Source organism: Pelophylax lessonae (assembly GCF_965119305.1).
Source record: "Pelophylax lessonae genome assembly, chromosome: 4".
NCBI lineage: Eukaryota > Metazoa > Chordata > Amphibia > Anura > Ranidae > Pelophylax > Pelophylax lessonae.
In genome coordinates, this window is record NC_138771.1 from 205481754 (window position 1) to 205501987 (window position 20234).

The window sequence follows — 20234 nt, forward strand, 5'->3', positions numbered from 1 at the left end:
GGAGTTGGCGCCCGCCTGGTTCCGGTATGGTGAGTAGTATGTTCCCCCTTTCCCCCTGACGGGTCTTGTGGTGAACGCGGGCCCCTCTCTGTAATGGTAAGGATGGGTTCCCCTCTATCCTACAACATGTCACAGATCCCCCTAATTGAGTGTGATTTTTGTGTACAAGAAGCCAGGAGGCTTGGTTTGGGAGCTGACAATCTAATTGTAAAGATGTGTAAATGATTGTAGTCAGTGGCAGTACTAGAACTTTACTGTGATAGTATAAGGTATCCTACCTGTCAGTAGCCACAGGGCGATGTCTATACATGTATACTGCATTCCAGATCATTCCTCCAGCTAAGCAGCGGACCGCATACGGCCCGCTAGGGTCCGGTACCTCCGACCACACTGACCACCATGAGGGTGAAGGGTTGTGAGGCCGAGATCCTTCTGCAGACATGCCGCTATTCTGTGCAGGCCGCCGCCATTGTCTGGTAGATCGCACAAGGCCGCCATTTTGGTGTAGCCTTGTGTCTCCAGCATGGGGGCGGCCATGTTTGAGGTGACTCAAACACCTCATGGAGCCAGGGGGAGGAGCCGGCAGGCGTGTTAAGGGGCGGAGCCGCCTCTTTTACCCAGGAAATAGGGCCAAAGACTTCCTGTCTGTAACAAGACAAGCACTGAGCAAGCTGATGAAAACTTCTGTGCATCAGGGATGAGCCTTGGGGTCTGTCTCTCTCTCTGTGGGGTCCAAAAAGGCAGGTAACACTGAGGGGCGCTGTTGCGACTGGGGGACACAAAAAAAAAAAAAAAAGTTTTTTTTTTTTTTACTTTGTCATTTTTTGTCGCTGGCAAGTGTATTGTATAATCATTGACCCTGCCGCATAGGTATCCCCACCTGATCCCCTCAAGGTGGCCGCAGGACCCTCCAGTACCCCACTTGTTTTTAATGCATTATCGGCAATTTTGGAGTCTTTGGTATCCCGGGTGGAGGTGGCCTGTCAGGGACGGGGGTCAAGTAGCGACCCCCGCCTACCCCTATTGTTTATCAGATACTTCAGATACGGATTCGGAACTGGTCAATGCAGTTGCAGGTCCCTCTTAGGGGGCTGTTGTCTCAGGTAATATCTCCTCAGCAGTGAGGAGCACGTTTCTGCCTCCGCCATAGCACAAGAGTGGTGGATGCACTAGTTGTGTCCATCCGGGAAACCTTTAGTCTTGAGGTTACAACGGCAGAGGTAGCTGAGACTGAGATTCCTTTTTGGTACTTGTTAGCCTACCAAAAGGGCGAAGGATTTTCCTTTACCCAAATGGGGTCGTTTTGAAACGAACCCCTGTTATTTCCAAACGCATGGCTAGGTGCTATCCGTTTGAGGAATTCCTCTTTATAGGATAGACGGTACCACCTGCTGTCTTGCCACAGACTGTTAGGATAAAAAGACCTCGTAACTAACGAGGACCTTCCTTTTCTGCTCATATAGAGTTGTTCGTTCCGCGAGGGCGGGCGATAAGGCGAAAGCCTCCAAAGCCCCTTTAGAGGGGTTTCAAAGGGCGCTGGTCGGGTAAACATAGAGTCCGGCTCAGCCAAGCCTGAAGAATATAGCCTGATGCGCCCCTACCCATCTCTGGGGTGGGGGGGGGGGATGTCTTCACCGGTTTCTGGAGGACACAGGATCGAGTTTCGATCACTTCCACCGATGCGATTCTGCCCTTCTAACATTGAACGGTTTCAGGGGTTCTATTCGAACCTATTCACAATGCCCAGGAAAGAGGGCAAGGTGCGTCCAAATCTGGACTTGGGAAGAAATAGAGTCCATCCGTACAGTGGTGGCCTCCCTGCATAAAAGAGATTTCCTGGCGTCCATAGACATATAGGATGCCTATCTTTATATCCCCATCATCGCAGGACATCAGCGTTTTTTCGCTTTCCCAAAGATCATCCCTGGTTCCCACCAGGAGACTGAACTATCTGGGCCTAAGGTTGGATACATCCTGGGCAAGAGAGTTTCTCCTTGCTGGGAAACTCCAGAAGGTTCAGTCAACGATTCGGATGTTGCTGTCCGTCAATTGGCTGGGACTGATGGTGGCCTTCTTAGAGGCAGTACCGTATACCCAGTCTCATACCCGAATTCTCCTGAAGGAGATTCTTTTTTAATGGAATCAGAATTCCGATTCCCTGGACAATCGGATCCGGTTGAGCGAGCGGACCAGGAAGTCTCCGATGCTCAACCAGGGGAAGTCATTTCTTCCGATAGTATCCAGATTACCAATAAGGGTATCGGAGCTGAGAGCGATCAGATTTTGTCTGATTTACTGGATCGAGCAGCTCTAGAGCAGCCCGATTCGGATCCAATCGCATATGGCCTCTTCATCCAGAGTTTTTTTCCCTAGCTGTCCCTTCATTGGGACATCCCGGATGTGGATCTGTTGGCACCTTGGCCTAACAGGAAGGTGCGGAGGTTTGTAGCTCGTGCCACGATCCTCTAGCGGACGCAGCAGAAACGCTGATCACCCCGTGGGGGCAGTATCAGCTACGGCATGCCTTCCATCCTCTCAAGTTGCTGCGGGAACTTCTTCGCAGGATAGAGGTGGAGGGAATTCCAGTTATTCTGGAAATTCTGGATTGACCTCGTCAAGCCTGGTACGCCGACTTGGCGAGGCCAGTCGCGGACGCTCCTTGGAGACTTCCTCTCAGGGAGGATTTGCGGTCTCAGGGACCGATCTTCCATCTTGCTTTACAGTCGCTGGCTTAATGGCCTGGCCATTGAGACCCAGGTACTGAAGGACAAGGGAGTGTCAGCTTCAGTTATTCCTACCTCCAGTTAAAGCAAGGAAAGCGACTTCCAGCACATGGAAGTCTTATATTGCATGGTGTGAATCTATTGGATTTCCCCCACAGACCTATTCGGTGACCCGAATTTTGGTCTGTCTGCAACAAGGGGTTGAGCAGAAACTATCCTTGAGCACGATCAAGGGTCAGGTTTTCGGCGTTAGCAATCTTCTTTCAAGAAACCTTTGGCTAATCATTCCTTGGTGCGGAATTTCATCCAGGGGGTGCGACATCTGGCTCCGCCAGTGCGCGCACCCTTACCGCCTGGTATCTTAATTTAGTGTGGTCGGTTTTTCAGAAACTTCTCTTTGAAGATATTAGGGAGATTCCCTTGCTTACATTCCCAGAAGGTGGCCTTCTTGGTGGCCATTACTTCTCTACGCAGGGTGTCAGAACTGACCGCATTATCCTGTCGTTCCCCAGATCTGGTGGTTCATAGGGATAAGGTGGTTCTTCTTCCGAATCCATCTTTCCTTCCTAAAGTGGTTTTCGTAAGACGGACTCACTTTTTGTGATCACGGATAGCCCTTGAAGGGGGTTGCCTGTGTCTGCCGCGACCATATCTACATGGATCAGTCAGACGGTGGTACAGGCTTATTCTATTAAGGGTCGGAATCCTCCGTTCCCTGTTAGGGCGCACTTCACTCGAGCGCTCAGTACTTCCTGGGCCTTTCGCCATCAGGCGTCAGTGGTCCAGGTATGTAAAGCGGCCACCTGGTCGTCGGTACATAGCTTTACAAAATTTTATAAAATTGATGTGATGGCATCGGCGGATGCCTCATTTGGCCGCAAGGTTTTGCAGGCCGCAATTTGAGGAGACCGGTGGTCTACCTCGAGGGTTTTTTTCTGTTTGAAAATTTTTTTGTTGAGTCTCATCATTAAGGATGATCATTGTAAACTTCTAGTTGGCACCGGTTGGGCCTTCTAGATTTGGATTTGATTTCCATTTTCCCACCCCTCATTTGTGATACTGCTCTGGGACTTCCCGAAGGTGCTGTATCACCGAGGACTACGTCTGTCAATGAGCGATAGAGAAAAATGGATTTTTGTAAAATCTTACCGTAAAATCCTTTTCTCTTAGCTCATTGACAGACGTAGTACCCGCCCCTCTGTTTTTTTGAGTTGGGTTGGGTTAAATTCTCTAAAGACTGCTTTTATGACATAACTGATTTGCTGAGGCAGAGAGAGAGAGGATATACCCTCTGGGACTGCCCCTAGGGTGTGGCCAGAGCATTTTATTTCCTGTCTAGTCCTACTCCTGTGGAGGCAACATAACCCGAAGGTGCTGTATCACCGAGGACTACGTCTGTCAATGAGCTAAGAGAAAAGGATTTTACGGTAAGATTTTACAAAAATCCATTTTTTCTGAGTCCTCCGACATTCGCCACCCCGCCCCTCTTTTTGGGGTTCTTGGACTCTAACTGCTTGCTACCAGACTGAGTTGGGATGGCTGATAGCAGGGGGGTATTGGACCAGTGGGACAGCCCCCATAGGTGTGTCTATGTAAATGCTTTGTTTTTAACAAGTCTTATGCCTAGCTTGCTCCTATGGATAAGAGGTCAATACCCATTGGTGAAGACTGTATGAGTGGGCAGCGACTGTCGGAGGACTCAGAGAAAGGAATTTTACGGTAAGATTTTACAAAAATTCAGTTTTCCTCTTTAAAAAATAAAATGACATTGATCAGCTTTAAGATATTTTTCTCTCCTTTGCGAACAAGGGACATTGATCATTTTTGTTGGTGTATTCAGGCATATTTTTTTTGAACCTTCAGATCAAATAATGGTATAATATTGCAATTCTAAAAATTTTTTTTTTACAAATTTGTTTATAAATGAGCCCCTGTCAACATTCACAAGAAATAGGATGTGTAGCCATTGAGTAGTCTTTTTAATGTGTAGCCATTGAGTAGTCTTATTAATGTGTGGCCATTGAGTAGTCTTATTAATGTGTGGCCATTGAGTAGTCTTATTAATGCGTGGCCATTGAGTAGTCTTATTAACCTTCCTAGTGGTATTCCCGATTGTGGCTCGGGGTTAAATTTCAGTGCCAGAAGTGGTAACCCCCGAGCCACAGTCGGGGTACCGCTAGGGAGATTGCTGGATCCTGGAAGAGAGGGTACTCACCTTGTCCCCGGGATCCGGCGATGTATCCCGGCGGTGTGTTGCGGCGGATCTTCCTCCCGGTGCTCTGTGCCCCGGCTTCCGTCTCCTGCGATGTGACGCTCGCAGGGGGTGGAACCAGCGGCAAATTCAAATAGTAAAACACACAAACACACTGATACATTACAAAATAAAATAAATTCACATTAGTTTGCCCCCCCCAGTGCCCTTTCCTGCAGTTTTACTGTACTTTTTATGGATATATATATATATATATATATATATATATAATGTATACGTGCAGTGTGTATATATATATATATATATATATATATATATATATACACACATACATACATACAGTGTGTGTATATACCGTATTTTCCGGCGTATAAGACGACTGGGCGTATAAGACGACCCCACTATTACATGATCTACCGGTAATACTTATACTTTGGTTACCTTGGAGATATTATACTCGGCGTATAAGACAACCTCCCATTTTTGGGGATTTTTTTGAGGTTCAAAAGTAGTCTTATACGCCAGAAAATACTTTAACTAAGTTATTTATTATATTATAATTTATGATTTTGTGTTTCAAACTTTATCATACCTGAGATGTTATAAAGAAGAACGCACAGTAAAAAAAAATTATATGTAAATAGTTGGTTTGGGCTGCTCATTCTTAAAGCGGAGTTCCGGGCACAAAAAAGATTTTTTTTTTTTTGTGCCCCTCCGCTAGGTATGCCGCACCTGAAAAGGAATTGGATAGTTATTTTTTTTTTTTTTTTGTTTACTCACCTTTTTATTGACGATCGTAAATACTCACCTATGACAGCTTCCTCCTCCAGCGCCGCGGCTCACCCCGTCACTTCCTGCCTCGCGATGATTCCTGGGAGCTAAACGTCATAGCTCCCAGGAATCAATGCGCCGCACCGGCCCCACTCGTCATTTCCAGGCGAAGGAAGTGACGAGAGGGGCCGGTGCAGTGCATTCTGGGACACGAAGACGCGGAAGAAGACAGAGAAGAGGACCGCGCCGGCTTCAGCTGCCCACAACCGAGATGGAAACGCTGTGGAAGAAAATTTCTAAGTAAGTATTTCTTCTAAAAGGTAAGTGCGAACCGGGACAGATCAGAGGCTAGCCATTGTGGAATGTGCTAGCCCTGACTGTCCCGGGGGTATGTTCAACAAAAAAACGTTTCTCTGCCCGGAACTCCGCTTTAAGAATTACATGCAAAATAATGGTATCGCTTTCAGCACCTAAAATCGGAAAGAACCGTACTGCCAGGGAGGTTAATGTGTGGCCATTGAGTAGTCTTATTAATGCTGTAAAACAATGCTGTGTTGAATGAACCTTTTCAAGCCACCTGTTTTAATTTCATCCGTTTCCTTTTGAATAGTATATGTAAAAAGGTGGTATTATTTTTGTTATTTACATGCACGGCGGGTATTCTTTCAGACTGGAAACATTTTATTTTTGCTTTAGAAAATGTCACTGACACAGTCTGCTGACGGCTGTACTTAACCAAACTTCAAGCATAAATGACATGTTAAGTAGAATCAAACATACTCGGCTATAGAAAAAAGTACCTTAAGAAAAGTAAAAGGTCACAAGAAAGTATAAAGAATGCACTCATCAAGCAGTAGTTTCTTGCTGTCTTGTGTTATTTATTGTGAAATTGGTTTTATACAGCAAACATCTGTTCAACATTTTTAAAGGCTAATTAAGTTTAACATAGGAACAATATGCCTTAAATATGCTACAGCAAATATAAAAATGAATTTTTAGAGTTGGTGCATCCACTTCATTTACTAAAACAATGTCCCATGTCGGAGCTTTGCTGCTTTTTATATGAGCCACAGAAAATGTTCTTTTTGCAATTTAAACAAGGCAAGCTTATAATAAATGAGTGCTGCTACATGTCTAGATTGGAGTGTGTTGATATCTACTCTCTGCAGTGTTGTCATTAAAGAAATGTTTTCCTCCGAAGAAAATACCGTCTTTCAAAAGCGATGTGATCAGAATATCTTTCTTTCTGGAGAACCAACATCATCTTATTACTTCAAGCAAACATTTCCTTCTGTCTAACTTGGCAAAGCTTTTGCACAAATAATTATGACGGGTTACAAAGCCCGATGAGTGGTAATGGTTTTTAGACTACTGCTTGCATGTTCAAGCCAAACATTATGACATGCCTCCTAAAGTACAGGAGTTGCGGCTGTGTATGGCCTTTGCTTGCGGAAAGAGAATTTTACCATCACTGTAATAAAACATGCTGAACACCTCTAGATTTTGTGTTCCTTAAATGGTTAATAATGCAAAGAGCATGAATACAAAATGAAACATTTACTTGAACTGTAAACTAAATCAGAGCACATCCATTAAATTTGCTTCTCCTCATTCTGAGTTATCTAAGTCATAGGTCGGCACAGCTACAAAATTTGGTGTTTTTTCTCACACAGCCTTTTATTGAATTTTGAAATAATGCCAGTATTTCCACTGAATGCACTTGGAATTCAAACAGGGCTTTAGTAATCTTTGGTGGATTGTCGATAGCACAGTAAATTTTACTAGCTTTTTGAGTTTTTATTTTCTAGGAATCTTTTTTTTTTTCTCCTATCCTGGTTCACACTTATGCGATGCGGGAAGGCTGAGAATTCACAGCCTGTTCCCGCATCGCAAACGCACATCTGGCAGTTCATACTGCCATATGCGATACGCAGGGGGTGTCAATTAAATGTTAACCACACCCCAGTTTGATCGCATATCGCAGTGCGATATGACAGTTCGCACAGGATCGGATCGCACAAGTGTGAACCACTGTGCGATCCGATCCTGATGCGACTGGAAAAAAGGGTCCTGTGCGTCTTTTGTGCGGGTGCAGTGCTAATTCAGCCATACAAAGTGTATGGCTGAATTTGCATCCGCACATCCGATCGCATGTAATGAAGGAGCAGTGCGCTCCGAATTACATGCGATCGCCGCACTCACAGTAATGTGAACCGGCCCTAACAAGGTAAATAAAATTGTACCTAAACCGCAAACCAAAATGTTGTTGTAAATGTAACCGTTCCTATCTCTGGTTGGCTACGTCACTTCTCCACTGGATCTATGGAGGGACAAGAGTTTTCACTCTTGGCTGCTCTCCTGTAATGGGCCTCAAACATGTCTGGACCTCTTCATTCCCATTACATGGTGGGCAGAGTAAATAGTAGTTTACAGAAGATAGCTAGGAATGAAGAAATTCTTCAGTATAGCTCACAGAAAGAATCAAGGACTCTGCATTTCTGGAAAGATCAATATGATTTTATGTATTTGCTGAAAATATTTTTTCCCTGAAAAATAAAAAGGCAGCCGCCACATCTGAGGCATGTAAGCTACAATATATTACATTTTGTTATGGGTTTAGTTATCCTTTAAAAGAGAATCTCACCCAAATGTTACTATATTGGAATCCCCTCTGCATGTCTCACGGTGCACCATTGTAAATGCCCCATGCCTCATTCCACTTTTCATGCAGTTTCTGACTATACTGTGCCTATATGTTAGGAGATACTGCAAGATACATGTATGTGGAAATGCTCTCTTTAGACATTGAAGGTCTGTTCTGTTAGTGTGTAGTAAGAAATATATTTGGAGTTCAGTAGGTTTTTAATGAAGCAGAACTTTACACTCCCTACTCCCTCTTTTTTAAACACCCACTTACCTGGTTGCAGGTCCTGCACATATAAGGTACTCACTTGCCCAGTGGATCCAGCGTTGTCCTGCTGAGAACTGCATCTTGCTCAGTCCTGCATCACTATCTTCTGTGACGTCATCCGTAAGCTGTCAGCTCTTCCAGGTCAAGCTGACCACTTGTACAATGATGTGCCACTTGGCCCCACTCCCTCCTCCTGTCCCAATGAAGCACTGTGCCTTCTGGGAGATGTGGCGTACATATCCCAGGAGGCGATGCTGGCAAAATGCACATCATTCGCCTAGACCAGGGTCTTTAAACTGTGGCCCTTCAGTTGTTCAGGAACTATAAATCCCATCATGCCTAGTCATGTCTGTGAATGTCAGATTTATAATGCCTCATGGGACGTGTAGTTCCGCAACAGCTTGAGGGCCGTAGTTTGAGAATCCCTGGCCTAGACTAATGACGTGCATGGGGCGGGGATTTCAGGGAAAATGTTTTTTGTTCTTAATAGAAGCATATTGTCCATAGCTTCTAATCAGTAGAAGTAAAAATAAGGTGATTTTCTTACAGAACACATTTCCAGCTGTTCAGTCTGCATTATATCAAGATAATGCAAATAAAATGTCATTATTTTAAAGAATATTTACATACACTTATGCAGTATAATGTAATTTAAATGCAAATACCATAAAGATAATTTATATACAAGGGTCAGTAATCACACTGTTTTTTTTTTTTTTTTCAGTGTGAGTAATTCATAAAATCTGTAGAAAACCATTTCTTGATTAAGACCTTGCCAGACAATATGATGACATAAATAAAACACCCTCATTTTGGTCCTTGTCTGTTTAGCTGGTTTATACGACTGAAAATGTATACAAAATTCTGAGTTCTAGATTTGAATAGGATTCCTGCAATTTGTGTCTTGCAGGAATCTGCTATAAACTTGAACTGCGGTGTGTGCTGCAGCATTTTCTTCCCCCATCAGAACTTGTTTTTACCAATTATCTTGATGGTATACTATGAATTGTACAGACTGTTCCCACCAATACAAAAGGGCTGCAGTTGTTTAGGCCTTATGCTATGGTAAAAGCTTCTCATGCCCTTAGCTATTAAGAACTAGTAACTTCCTCAATCACAGTTCCCCAAAATATTGTGGGAAGTTCCTGGGAAACATTGAGGGAGCGTGATATGGAGCTTAAAGTAGTTGTGAAGGCTCAGGTTTTTTTTTTTTTACCTTCACGTATTCTATGCTTGAAGGTAAAAAAACCTTCTCTGTGCAGCAGCCCCCCCCCCCCAATAGTAACTTGAGCCCCATCTTGATCCAGCGATCTGCATGAGAGCCGCTGCTCTCCTGGGTCTCTTCCTCCTCATTGACTGATACAGCAGCAGGAGCCATTGGCTCCTGCTACTGTCAATCACAGCCAGTGAGCCAATGAGGAGAGAGCGATGGAGTGGCTGAGCCACCCTCTACGTGTGAATGGACACAAAGAGCGGCAGCTTGGGTAAATGCTGCTTCCTATCCAGGGACACCAGGCAGGAGGGAGGAGCCAGGAGCGCCAGCAGGGGAACCGGGGAAGAGGAGGATCGGGGCTGATCTGTGCAAAACCACTGCACAGTGCAGGTAAGTATAACATGTTTGTTATTTAAAAATACAAATCTGCCTTTATTATCACTTTAAAGGTAAGTTGCCATGCCTACTATAATGGAGTGGTGTGGCTTTCCTGTAGTCCTTTAGACCAGCGGTCCTCAACTCCGATCCTCAGGGCCCACTAACAGGCCAGATTTTAAGTATTACCTTGGGGAGATGCAGACTAGAGTACTGCAATCACTGAGCAGCAAATGATATCACCTGGGATGTATTTCAGTTATCTGGAAAACCTGGCCTGTTAGTGGGCCCTGTAGGCCAGGGTTGAGGACCACTGCTTTAGACTACTCTATGCCACAGTGCCGTAAAGCAAGAGTGTTGTAAAGATCAAATCTGTGACACCTCCTGCTAATGTCAAAGCTTGCTACCCCCTCCTGACCTGCACATATGCCTATTGACTCATCACTATTATGAGCTGCCCCACTATCCAAAAGGATTAGGAATAAAATGTTTTATTTTTTTGTTATTCTCTTGAGCTGAAGTATCCTCTTCCTAATTTATGATCACCTCTTCTCATGTTGCTCCCCGTAGCTGAAAGGATTTGGAGCATGTATCACTATAGCAGTGGGACCCTTCTTGCTATAGGATTAACAGTTTGAACATACTGCCAGCTATTATCAGTGCGGAGATAGATTTTATTTATTTATTTTTATTAAAAGAAAGAAAAGTTGGTTTGTGGGAGCAGATTAATGACCTGTTGGCAGAAATGATTTTTTATTATTCTCTAATCTATGCTGATAAGCGGCTCATTTTTTCTTTCTGTAAATTAACTTTGTGAATTCACGTTTTCCGTTTCCCCCCTTCTTTTTTTTATGTAGGGTTATCTGCCAGCAAATGTGGAAAGAAGAGAAGGGACACTAAAGAGAAAGCAAAAAGAGTACTTTGCCTTCATAGAACAGTACTACAATTCCAGAAATGATGAAACAAATCAAAGCACATACAGACAGGTATTGCAGTGTTTCCCATTAAAGCACTTTCTACTTCCGTTCCTTAATATTTTATTTATGGAATTAGATGCTGCCTTGGAACTTTGTCATAAGCAGTTTATATTTTCCTGGAGCTCCATTTCAGAAGTGTGCAAATGTTAATTTGAATATTGTAAAAAATTGTGATTCAGTATAACAAAAAAATCTCTTGTACAGTATTAGTCAGCTTTTAACAATGTTAATTTGTTTTATTGTACTGAGCTGGTATGAGAAGTACAAATAAAGCCCAAGAGGAGATCATCTTATTCATAAGCATTTAAAGTGGACATGTCAGTAATATTAAAAGTCTGCATGCATACATTCCTGACATATTACAATATGCAGCAACAGTACCATCTTTCTGAAAAGTAAAACCTTTGTTACATAATAGGTTTATGTGAAATCTCCATTAAAAGCTATAAATATTATTGTAATTAGAAATATATTTCAGTTAGAAGGAAATGGATGAAAAGCATGGAGTGTTGTGGTGGTGTTACTGTAATTAGTTCCACTTCAAAGGTTGGCCTTTTGTTTACCCCGATCACTACATGGGTAGTAAACAGCAGCCTTCTTTGACTCATCCAATCAGGCTGTGCCCAATATACATTTGCTAGGTACAGTGACAAATTAGGGAGAGTTATATGAGCCACAGTACAGAAAGGAGAGGGGGATATAATGCTTTGTCACCAAGCTATTCTCTTTTTTTGTGTGCGAACACATGGCAGGCACCATGCCCTAACCTGAAGTGGAAAGGTAAACTCACTCTATGCTTGTACATACATTGTATTCTAAATATGGTTGTTGTGGGTAATTTGTAAATATCATATAAGCCAGGGGACTTATACTGTCAGAGCCGGTTCACACTGCCGCGACCATAAGTCGCCCCATGTCGGAGCGACTTTTTACAGCGACTTTACCGCGACTTCAGCGCGACTTGTGAATTATTTTGCGCGACTTATATGACAGACGACTTTGTGTTTGGCCAATCAGAATATGATGTGTTGTGACCTAATTCCCCTTTTCTGTTTTTTTTTTTTTTTTACTCATTTCCTCATTGCCCACCAGTGCCACGTATCAGTGTCCACCAGTGCCACTGCCCACCAGTGCCACGTATCAGTGTCCACCAGTGCCACTGCCCACCAGTGCCATGTCTGTGTCCACCAGTGCCACTGCCCACCAGTGCCACGAATCAGTGTCCATCAGTGCCACGTATGACTGCCACGAATCAGTGTCCACCAGTGCCACGTATCAGTGCCCACCAGTGCCACTTATCGGTGTCCACCAGTGCCACTCACACAGACCAAGCAGAGATAATGGAATATATATACCATTACACACATATATATATATATATATATATATATATATATATATATATATATATATATATATATAGGCATGGCTGCAATGTGGGGAATGCCTGCCTGGCTAATCTCTTTCTTCTTCCTGGAACGTCTGATAACAAGTCGCTTCAATTAAGATAAGGAGGCGACTCCCATTGAAGTATATGGGACAAGTCGGATCACAGGTCGCCTCAAAGTAGTACAGGACCCTTTTCTGAAGTCAGAGCGACTTCAGTAGTGCCAATTAAGACGGCACTGATTGATTGACTTTGCTTTTGTTATGTCAAGCGACCTGGGGCAACACAAGTCGCCTCACAACTCGCGCTAGTGTGAATGGGCTCTTAATGTGTTGTAAATACTGTTTATTGTGTAATTTGTATATATTATGTAACCCTTTCAATAAATGTGTATTGCGGATGGAACTACCTCTTTTGTGTAAGATCTCTCAGGATCTAGATGTGTATAGGTACATAATACTACAATGATTGGTAGTTCTAGTTCTAGATCTAGATGTGTATAGGTACTGTATCATTTGGGGGTTATTTTAGCTTAAATGTAGAGCTTACCAGTGAGCTGAGTCCACTCCAGTTGTGCCTTTCAAGGGCTTGTTGGCCCACTTTTATTAAAGAAAAGGAAAACAGTCCATCCAGGATTTCCCACCCAGGGGTTTCAACTTTACACAGCAGTAAAGAAATAATAAGCGAATAATACCAAGCCACCTGGCTCTCTGGTCAGCACTGCTCCTCAGGCTTTGACCTCGGTCCTCTTGACCTTGTAACAGTGTCCCTGTATGGTACACACTCTGTACCCTTCCTGACACTCTCCTTTTACAGCTTCCTTGCTGCTCAGGCCCACAGGTTTTGTCCCTCCGTCTGCTCTGTCAGACTGCACCGTGCAGACCTGCACACTTCTCCCTTGCTTGCCAGGACTCCTTGGGAGGGTGGAGCCCAGAACCCTGGTCCTGTCTCTCCAAAAGACCCAGCCACACCTGAACCATCAGTGTCCTGGCTAGTCCTAAACCCTGGTCCCAGGATTGGAGATTTCCTCCCACCCAGATCGCTGCAAAATCTCCAAGCTCCAGGTCTCCAACTGGACTTTACAAAACAGCAAGGAAACTTAAAAGCCAGTTTCCTGCAAATAAAACAATCCTCCTGGAGCCTTTCAACCTGTCTGGTTGACAATCCTGGGCGACATACACTCTCACAGCTGACTGCACTGTCACATATCCTCCCCCCCTGTTTCGACCCCGGAGGGGGCGTAACACACCAGCCTACCTTCTTCCAATTGGCACCTCTGTACCAGCTATCAATTACAGGAGTCCACACCTGTCTGACCACACTTTTCCTAAAGGGAAACTCTACCCAATGCCTCCTTTGGCGTTTCTCACTATGCCCCACTGTCACTCTGCTATGGGCTTTAATGAGACCTTCCCCCTCTTCTTGCGGGTGCACTTCCATAAGCATTTCCTCTTCTGAAATTTTAAAGGGGTCCCCCTGGCTTTTCCATCAACCCTTCTGCCTCCACGCTTCAGGTTTCCAGGTTTACATGTACCTTTGGGCTCCACATTATCATGTACGACCAACACATTTTTCAGTTTATCAAGAGCAGACATATTCAAACCAACATTACACCTCTCAATGTTGCAAATGTCCTGCACTCCCCATTTTTCAGCATTTGTTAGGACAGCGTCTGCGCAGGGTACACAGTGGCGGGTGGCTATCACCCATGGGAACCTCACAACCTTACAAGATGCCACCTCCCCTGGTGTCACCCACTCAGCAGGCAGCTGTCCTAACACAACTTGAACAGGCGAGCTCTCGTCTGATCCACATACAGCTTTCTCCACAATTCTTATCCAATTCCCTGTTTCAGGGACCCTATCTGGTTTGTCACATAAACCTTTTGTTGAACTGGTGTCCCCAGTCTCTCTAATCACATCCGTCTGAGCCCGGGACAGAACCTCTGCTGTTTCCTGGTCCACACTTGGCCCTTCCAGCTCATGTGATTTGGCCACTGGTGCAGTGTATGTGCCCTTCACCGCCCACTGACCAGCACCACCTTGGGCCAAAGCAGCAGAAATGCTTTCCACCTGTCTGTTAGGAGGTGAAACCTTGGACGCATTTTTTGTTTCTCCAAAGCGTCTCCCATATACCAAACCTTCAGGAAATAATCCAGCAGCATACCCAGAGGCTACTTTTAACAAAAGTAGTAAATTTAGAAATAAACCACTTTTGTCTTGTCTTTCTTTGGGCTGTACACCCTGCCACTCGGTGCTCCACCTAGTGGTACTTCGCAGTACCAGACTGTCAGACTGTGGAGGAGACACCCCAGTATAGATAGCCTGTACATCCCAAAGTTCAAGCATCTCCTCTAACACTTTTGCTATGAACCAGACCCCTGATTCTAGACCCAAGTCCTTCCTGGGGTATTCCATGACACTGGGAATGCAGAGAGACTCCCTTGCTGAGACCTGAGAAGTCGTGAAGTTTAACAAAATCTCCTCCCCGCTGGAGGTTACCACACCCTGGTGCTCTTCCAGAGCGCTGCCAGGTGCTGGACTCGTACCCAAGTTCTCAGGTTCATCATCATGGGACTGCTCTAGATCATCAGCAGTGACAACAACACTTCCGTGGGTAACGGACAAAGTCTCTGCTGTTTGCTTGCCCTTATCTCGTCCTTTCTCACGAGGGTTACCCCCTGCAGCAGCCACTGCATTCTCAGAAATATACACATCCTCCATATTGTCAAAAACTTCAAGAAACATTGTCTCACCGCTTGTTAGGACAGGGTCTGTGGAGGGACCGCATACAGGAAAGCAGTTACTCTCTTTGGGACCTTCCAATAGTTTCACATTGCTCCCTGTTGTCCAACACTCCATCAGCAACTGTTCTAGCAAGAAATATTTTTCCACACCAGTCTCTCTAAGCACTTTGGTTACCGCTGGTATTTGCAACACATCTGACCTGTCCAACAGTGCTCCAGAGTGCCTCTCATACACAACCTCTTTATGAAACCATTCAGCACACTGTGAGACAACTTTCCATAACACCAAACATTGCATTACATGATTCCACCATTGGTTATCTCTGCACAGTATAGCCTGCAATATCCAGCGCCAATCAGCCATACCCCGTGGTACAAGCTTTCCAAACGCAGGAGAGGACGGCAAGATATACACCGGCTGTACACTCCATGATGCTAGCATTTCTTTTAGCATGTCTGTCACAAAATACACATAATTTTTCTCTGTATGCATCGTGGACAAAATTTCTGCTGTGCGTTTACACTTGTTTGGACCTTCAGTTATAAAAGGGTTAATTTCTGCAGCAGCCAATGAACCTGTGAACACTGACTCTGCAGCCTCTCCATTTGTCACAGCAGCCATAGTGTCCACCTCACTATTATCTTTAGAAATTTCTTTCCACCATGCCAATATCCTTCTAGCCATACTATCCCAGTCTGCCTTGTTTGTGCACCAATCAGCAGCACTCCGCAGAACTGCTCCGTCTACCAAAGGAGACACAGGACAGAGTGGCTCAGCATTGGACACATTGCACCTATCACTTTGGTTTAAACCACACCGTGGCAATACTTTGTTAATCATAGCAGGTTTCAGTACCTCACTCTCATCACTGTGAGCAGATGGAGCTTCATTCAACACATCAACCTTTCCAATGACAGACTGCATTAACCCATTATCACCATGAGTATTTTCACATATTTTAGTTTTGACATTTTTACTCTCAGTAAACAGCACATAATCATTTTCATCCCTGGTCTTCCTGCTACACAGCACACTGCCTAAAGACCAGTCCTTATCAGGCCTCAGTCTTGTTGCAGGTTCAGCATTAACCTGTGCTTCCCCATTATGCAGGGTACTACACAGCAGCAAGTCTCTCTTGGCAGCGGATCTCCCCACCGGACTTGCCACCACTTCACCGGGATATGACAAATATTCAGTCTCTTTCACACAAGAAACAGGAACAATCTTACCAGTCCAAGCGGTGTGTTTTGCACTTTGCATGCGTCGCTGCAGGAACCATTCCTCTGCGTCCCTTTTCCTGGTGTATTTTCCCATGCGGTCACAAGGTGAAACAACAGATGCTCTCCTAGGCCTCACTGACTCTCGGACATTATAGCCCTCTCCTTGGGAATGATCAGCTGCCTCTCCACTGGAGCTCCACCATCCAAATGACACTTCATCCCTTGTTACCATGGGAGACTGCACTCTCCCCACAGCACTTCTCCAGCATTCTCCCACTGGCTGTAGTGGTTCCTCTTGAGCCCACAAGCCACGAGTCTCATCAGGATCACTCCCCCATCCACCATAGGTCTCACGATTGACCTTGACTTTGTTGTCACGAGCAACAACATTCAACTTTGCAGATACCCCCACATGGATATAGGGAGACATTGCAGCCTTCTTGGACTCTCCAACATCCGCTGCAGACCAAACCGGTTTCCTGTTGCCAGTGGTAACAGCCGACACTTTTGCACAAACATCTTCACTGCAGCTTCTCCTTTTTGCAAACAGACTTTCCCTCTCTAGTGTGGCCATATGCATCTTGCACTCTGCTGGGGCTTGTTCGGTCGGTAACAACCCCTCCAGCCACAGAGTTCTGTCTATCATTTCAGCAAGCCTCGCTTCCTTTTTGTGTTTTGACCGCCCCATCTCTGCAGTAAGGAAAACACAGTTCCTTAGAGAAAAGTTTTTTTTTGAGTGTACTGTCTCCTTAAGGCTGAGACAACACACAACTCTTGCTCACACAGCAATAGCAATACAGACAGCCTGGCAAAAGCTCACTGGTACATGCGAGGATCATCGGGTATGCCCCCTTCCGAGCGCCACTTGTAACATTTGGGGGTTATTTTAGCTTAAATGTAGAGCTTACCAGTGAGCTGAGTCCACTCCAGTTGTGCCTTTCAAGGGCTTGTTGGCCCACTTTTATTAAAGAAAAGGAAAACAGTCCATCCAGGATTTCCCACGCAGGGGTTTCAACTTTACACAGCAGTAAAGAAATAATAAGCGAATAATACCAAGCCACCTGGCTCCCTGGTCAGCACTGCTCCTCAGGCTTTGACCTCGGTCCTCTTGACCCTGTAACAGTGTCCCTGTATGGTACACACTCTGTACCCTTCCTGACACTCTCCTTTTACAGCTTCCTTGCTGCTCAGGCCCACAGGTTTTGGCCCTCCGTCTGCTCTGTCAGACTGCACCGTGCAGACCTGCACACTTCTCCCTTGCTTGCCAGGACTCCTTGGGAGGGTGGAGCCCAGAACCCTGGTCCTGTCTCTACTAAAAGACCCAGCCACACCTGAACCATCAGTGTCCTGGCTAGTCCTAAACCCTGGTCCCAGGATTGGAGATTTCCTCCCACCCAGATCGCTGCAAAATCTCCAAGCTCCAGGTCTCCAACTGGACTTTACAAAACAGCAAGGAAACTTAAAAGCCAGTTTCCTGCAAATAAAACAATCCTCCTGGAGCCTTTCAACCGGTCTGGTTGACAATCCTGGGCGACATACACTCTCACAGCTGACTGCACTGTCACAGTACATACTACTACAATGATTGGTAGTTCTAGATCTAAATGTGTATAGGTACATACATACTACTACAATGTTAAGGATCTAGATGTGTATAGGTACATACATACTACTACAATGTTAAGGATCTAGATGTGTATAGGTACATACTACTACAATGATTGGTAGTTCTAGATCTAGATGTGTATTGGTACATGCATACTACTACAATGTTCAGGATCTAGATATGTATAGGTACATACTACTACAATGATTGGGGTGTATGCATTTAAGCATAACCTAGGCAACACCTTTTATCATTAAATAGCTGTCCTTGAGCTCCAGTCAGTGATCTTGCTTAGACTGAGATGATCTCATCAGTCTAATGCTGGCAGGCTAAAGCATTTCCTTTGTCTCCGCTTCACCATTGCTGAGAGTGTAACAATGTAACTTTGAAGTAAATCAGAAGGTGAGGTACTAAAGAAAGATGAGCTGAGTTCAGTCAGAACTCAGTTCAAACCCAGTTTCAGGGGTCCCTGTGAAGAGATGTTACATGATTGCTCAATCTGGGGGCTTTCCTCACCCTGCAGCTGCAGGTTCAAGGGGCAGAGATGCTTGTGACATCATTGATCAAATATGACCACATGGTCATATTAGGTCAATGACATTGATAAAACTTGGTCATTATAGCCATATTAGGTCAGTGATGTCATGAGCATCCCCACCCTTTTGTGTCGAAGTTCGGTGAGGGTAATGCCCCAAATGCACCTGATTGGGCTGATGGGAATGGGATCATGTGACAGCTTCTCAAGGGTTCTGGCAAACTGGGTGTGAAACAAACCCAGCTCATCCATACTGCTAAATATTTTTTTAATAGATGATGTTTATTGAATTGTATGTAATAATACACAACTTACTATCAATAAATGGTTACAAAACAGCTCAAGATTAAACCTTATTAATGACTAACTGGTGACCCTAACATGCATTAGAATGACACAGTGTAGAATAAAGAGGGGTCTTAGATGGACCACAAGGGTGTGTGGCAGAAGTGGTGTATGGGAAAGAGATCTACAGTCCCCAGATCTTCTCAGATAGTTTAAAGTGGATGTAAACCTGATTCATTAATTTTGACCTGGGCACATATATCTGTAGTGTTTTCTTATCTCTCTCCAAAGCCCTAAGTTTGGTGTCTTTCTGCTGTTTCATTCCTCTGTTATCAGTATGATAACTTATGACAAGTTTTTCAACAACCAAGATAAAACCAGCCTGAAATTTGTGTCGGGATTGGTGCTATAAATACATTAGCAGAAAGCTGGTCTTGTCACAGCACAGCTCTGCACATTCCTTCCTTTCTCTGCCTATGTAGAGGTGGGGCTTATGCCTTTCCTCCAATCAGCTGTTACACGGTGTATGACAAGACTACACTCCTACTGCTGAACAAATAAGTAAAAATTGTAACACAATGTTAAAAATCTAAAGAATACAGCAAGCTGAAGACAGCACATATACAAGTAAAACATATGTAACATTGTTTTAATCCCTGTGTATGATCTGAGGCCGTTCACTTCATTGGTTATAGGAGAGGCTTTAAAGTTACCTCTGAAATCCTACATTAACTGCTAAATGATTTTAAGTTATGCTTTTCTAACCTATAATTCCAACAACTCTGCTGCTGATGACTTTGGAGGCCTTGAAGACACCTTCAGGACCACCCATATATGCCTCTAGAAAATGGGAAAAAAAAGATTGTGTTTTCTACAAAACCTTTGAGCATCCAAGATTAAAAAGGATTCTGAAAATCAGTAAATGGTATATGCACTTATTTTTGTGCAAGAAAGTAAAATAGTGATCCTAATACTAAGATATTTCACGTTATTCAAAATTGCTGAATATTGCAAATTACACAATTTAACCACATGCCTACAGTGCACTTTAACCCCCTTCCTGCCCAGGCCAATTTTCAGCTTTCAGCTCTCTCACACTTTGAATGACAATTGCGCGGTCATGCTACACTGTACCCATATTACATTTTTATAATTTTTTATCACACAAATAGAGATTACTTTCAGTGGTATTTAATCACTGCTGTGTTTTTTATTTCTTACAAAAAAGAAAAGAAAAAAGACAGAAAATTAAAAAAAAAAAAAAAAAAAAAA

At 44.2% G+C, this 20234-nt stretch overlaps 1 protein-coding gene across 1 annotated transcript in view; it reads left to right on the plus strand.

Annotated features, from left to right (window-relative positions):
* Positions 1-20234, plus strand: part of TBC1D22A (TBC1 domain family member 22A) — an 860932-nt gene that overhangs the window by 253109 nt on the left and 587589 nt on the right. Inside the window, exon 6 of the mRNA XM_082254309.1 lies at positions 11063-11191. Coding sequence (XP_082110435.1) covers positions 11063-11191 — 129 coding nt within the window. The remainder of the gene's footprint in view (positions 1-11062; positions 11192-20234) is intronic.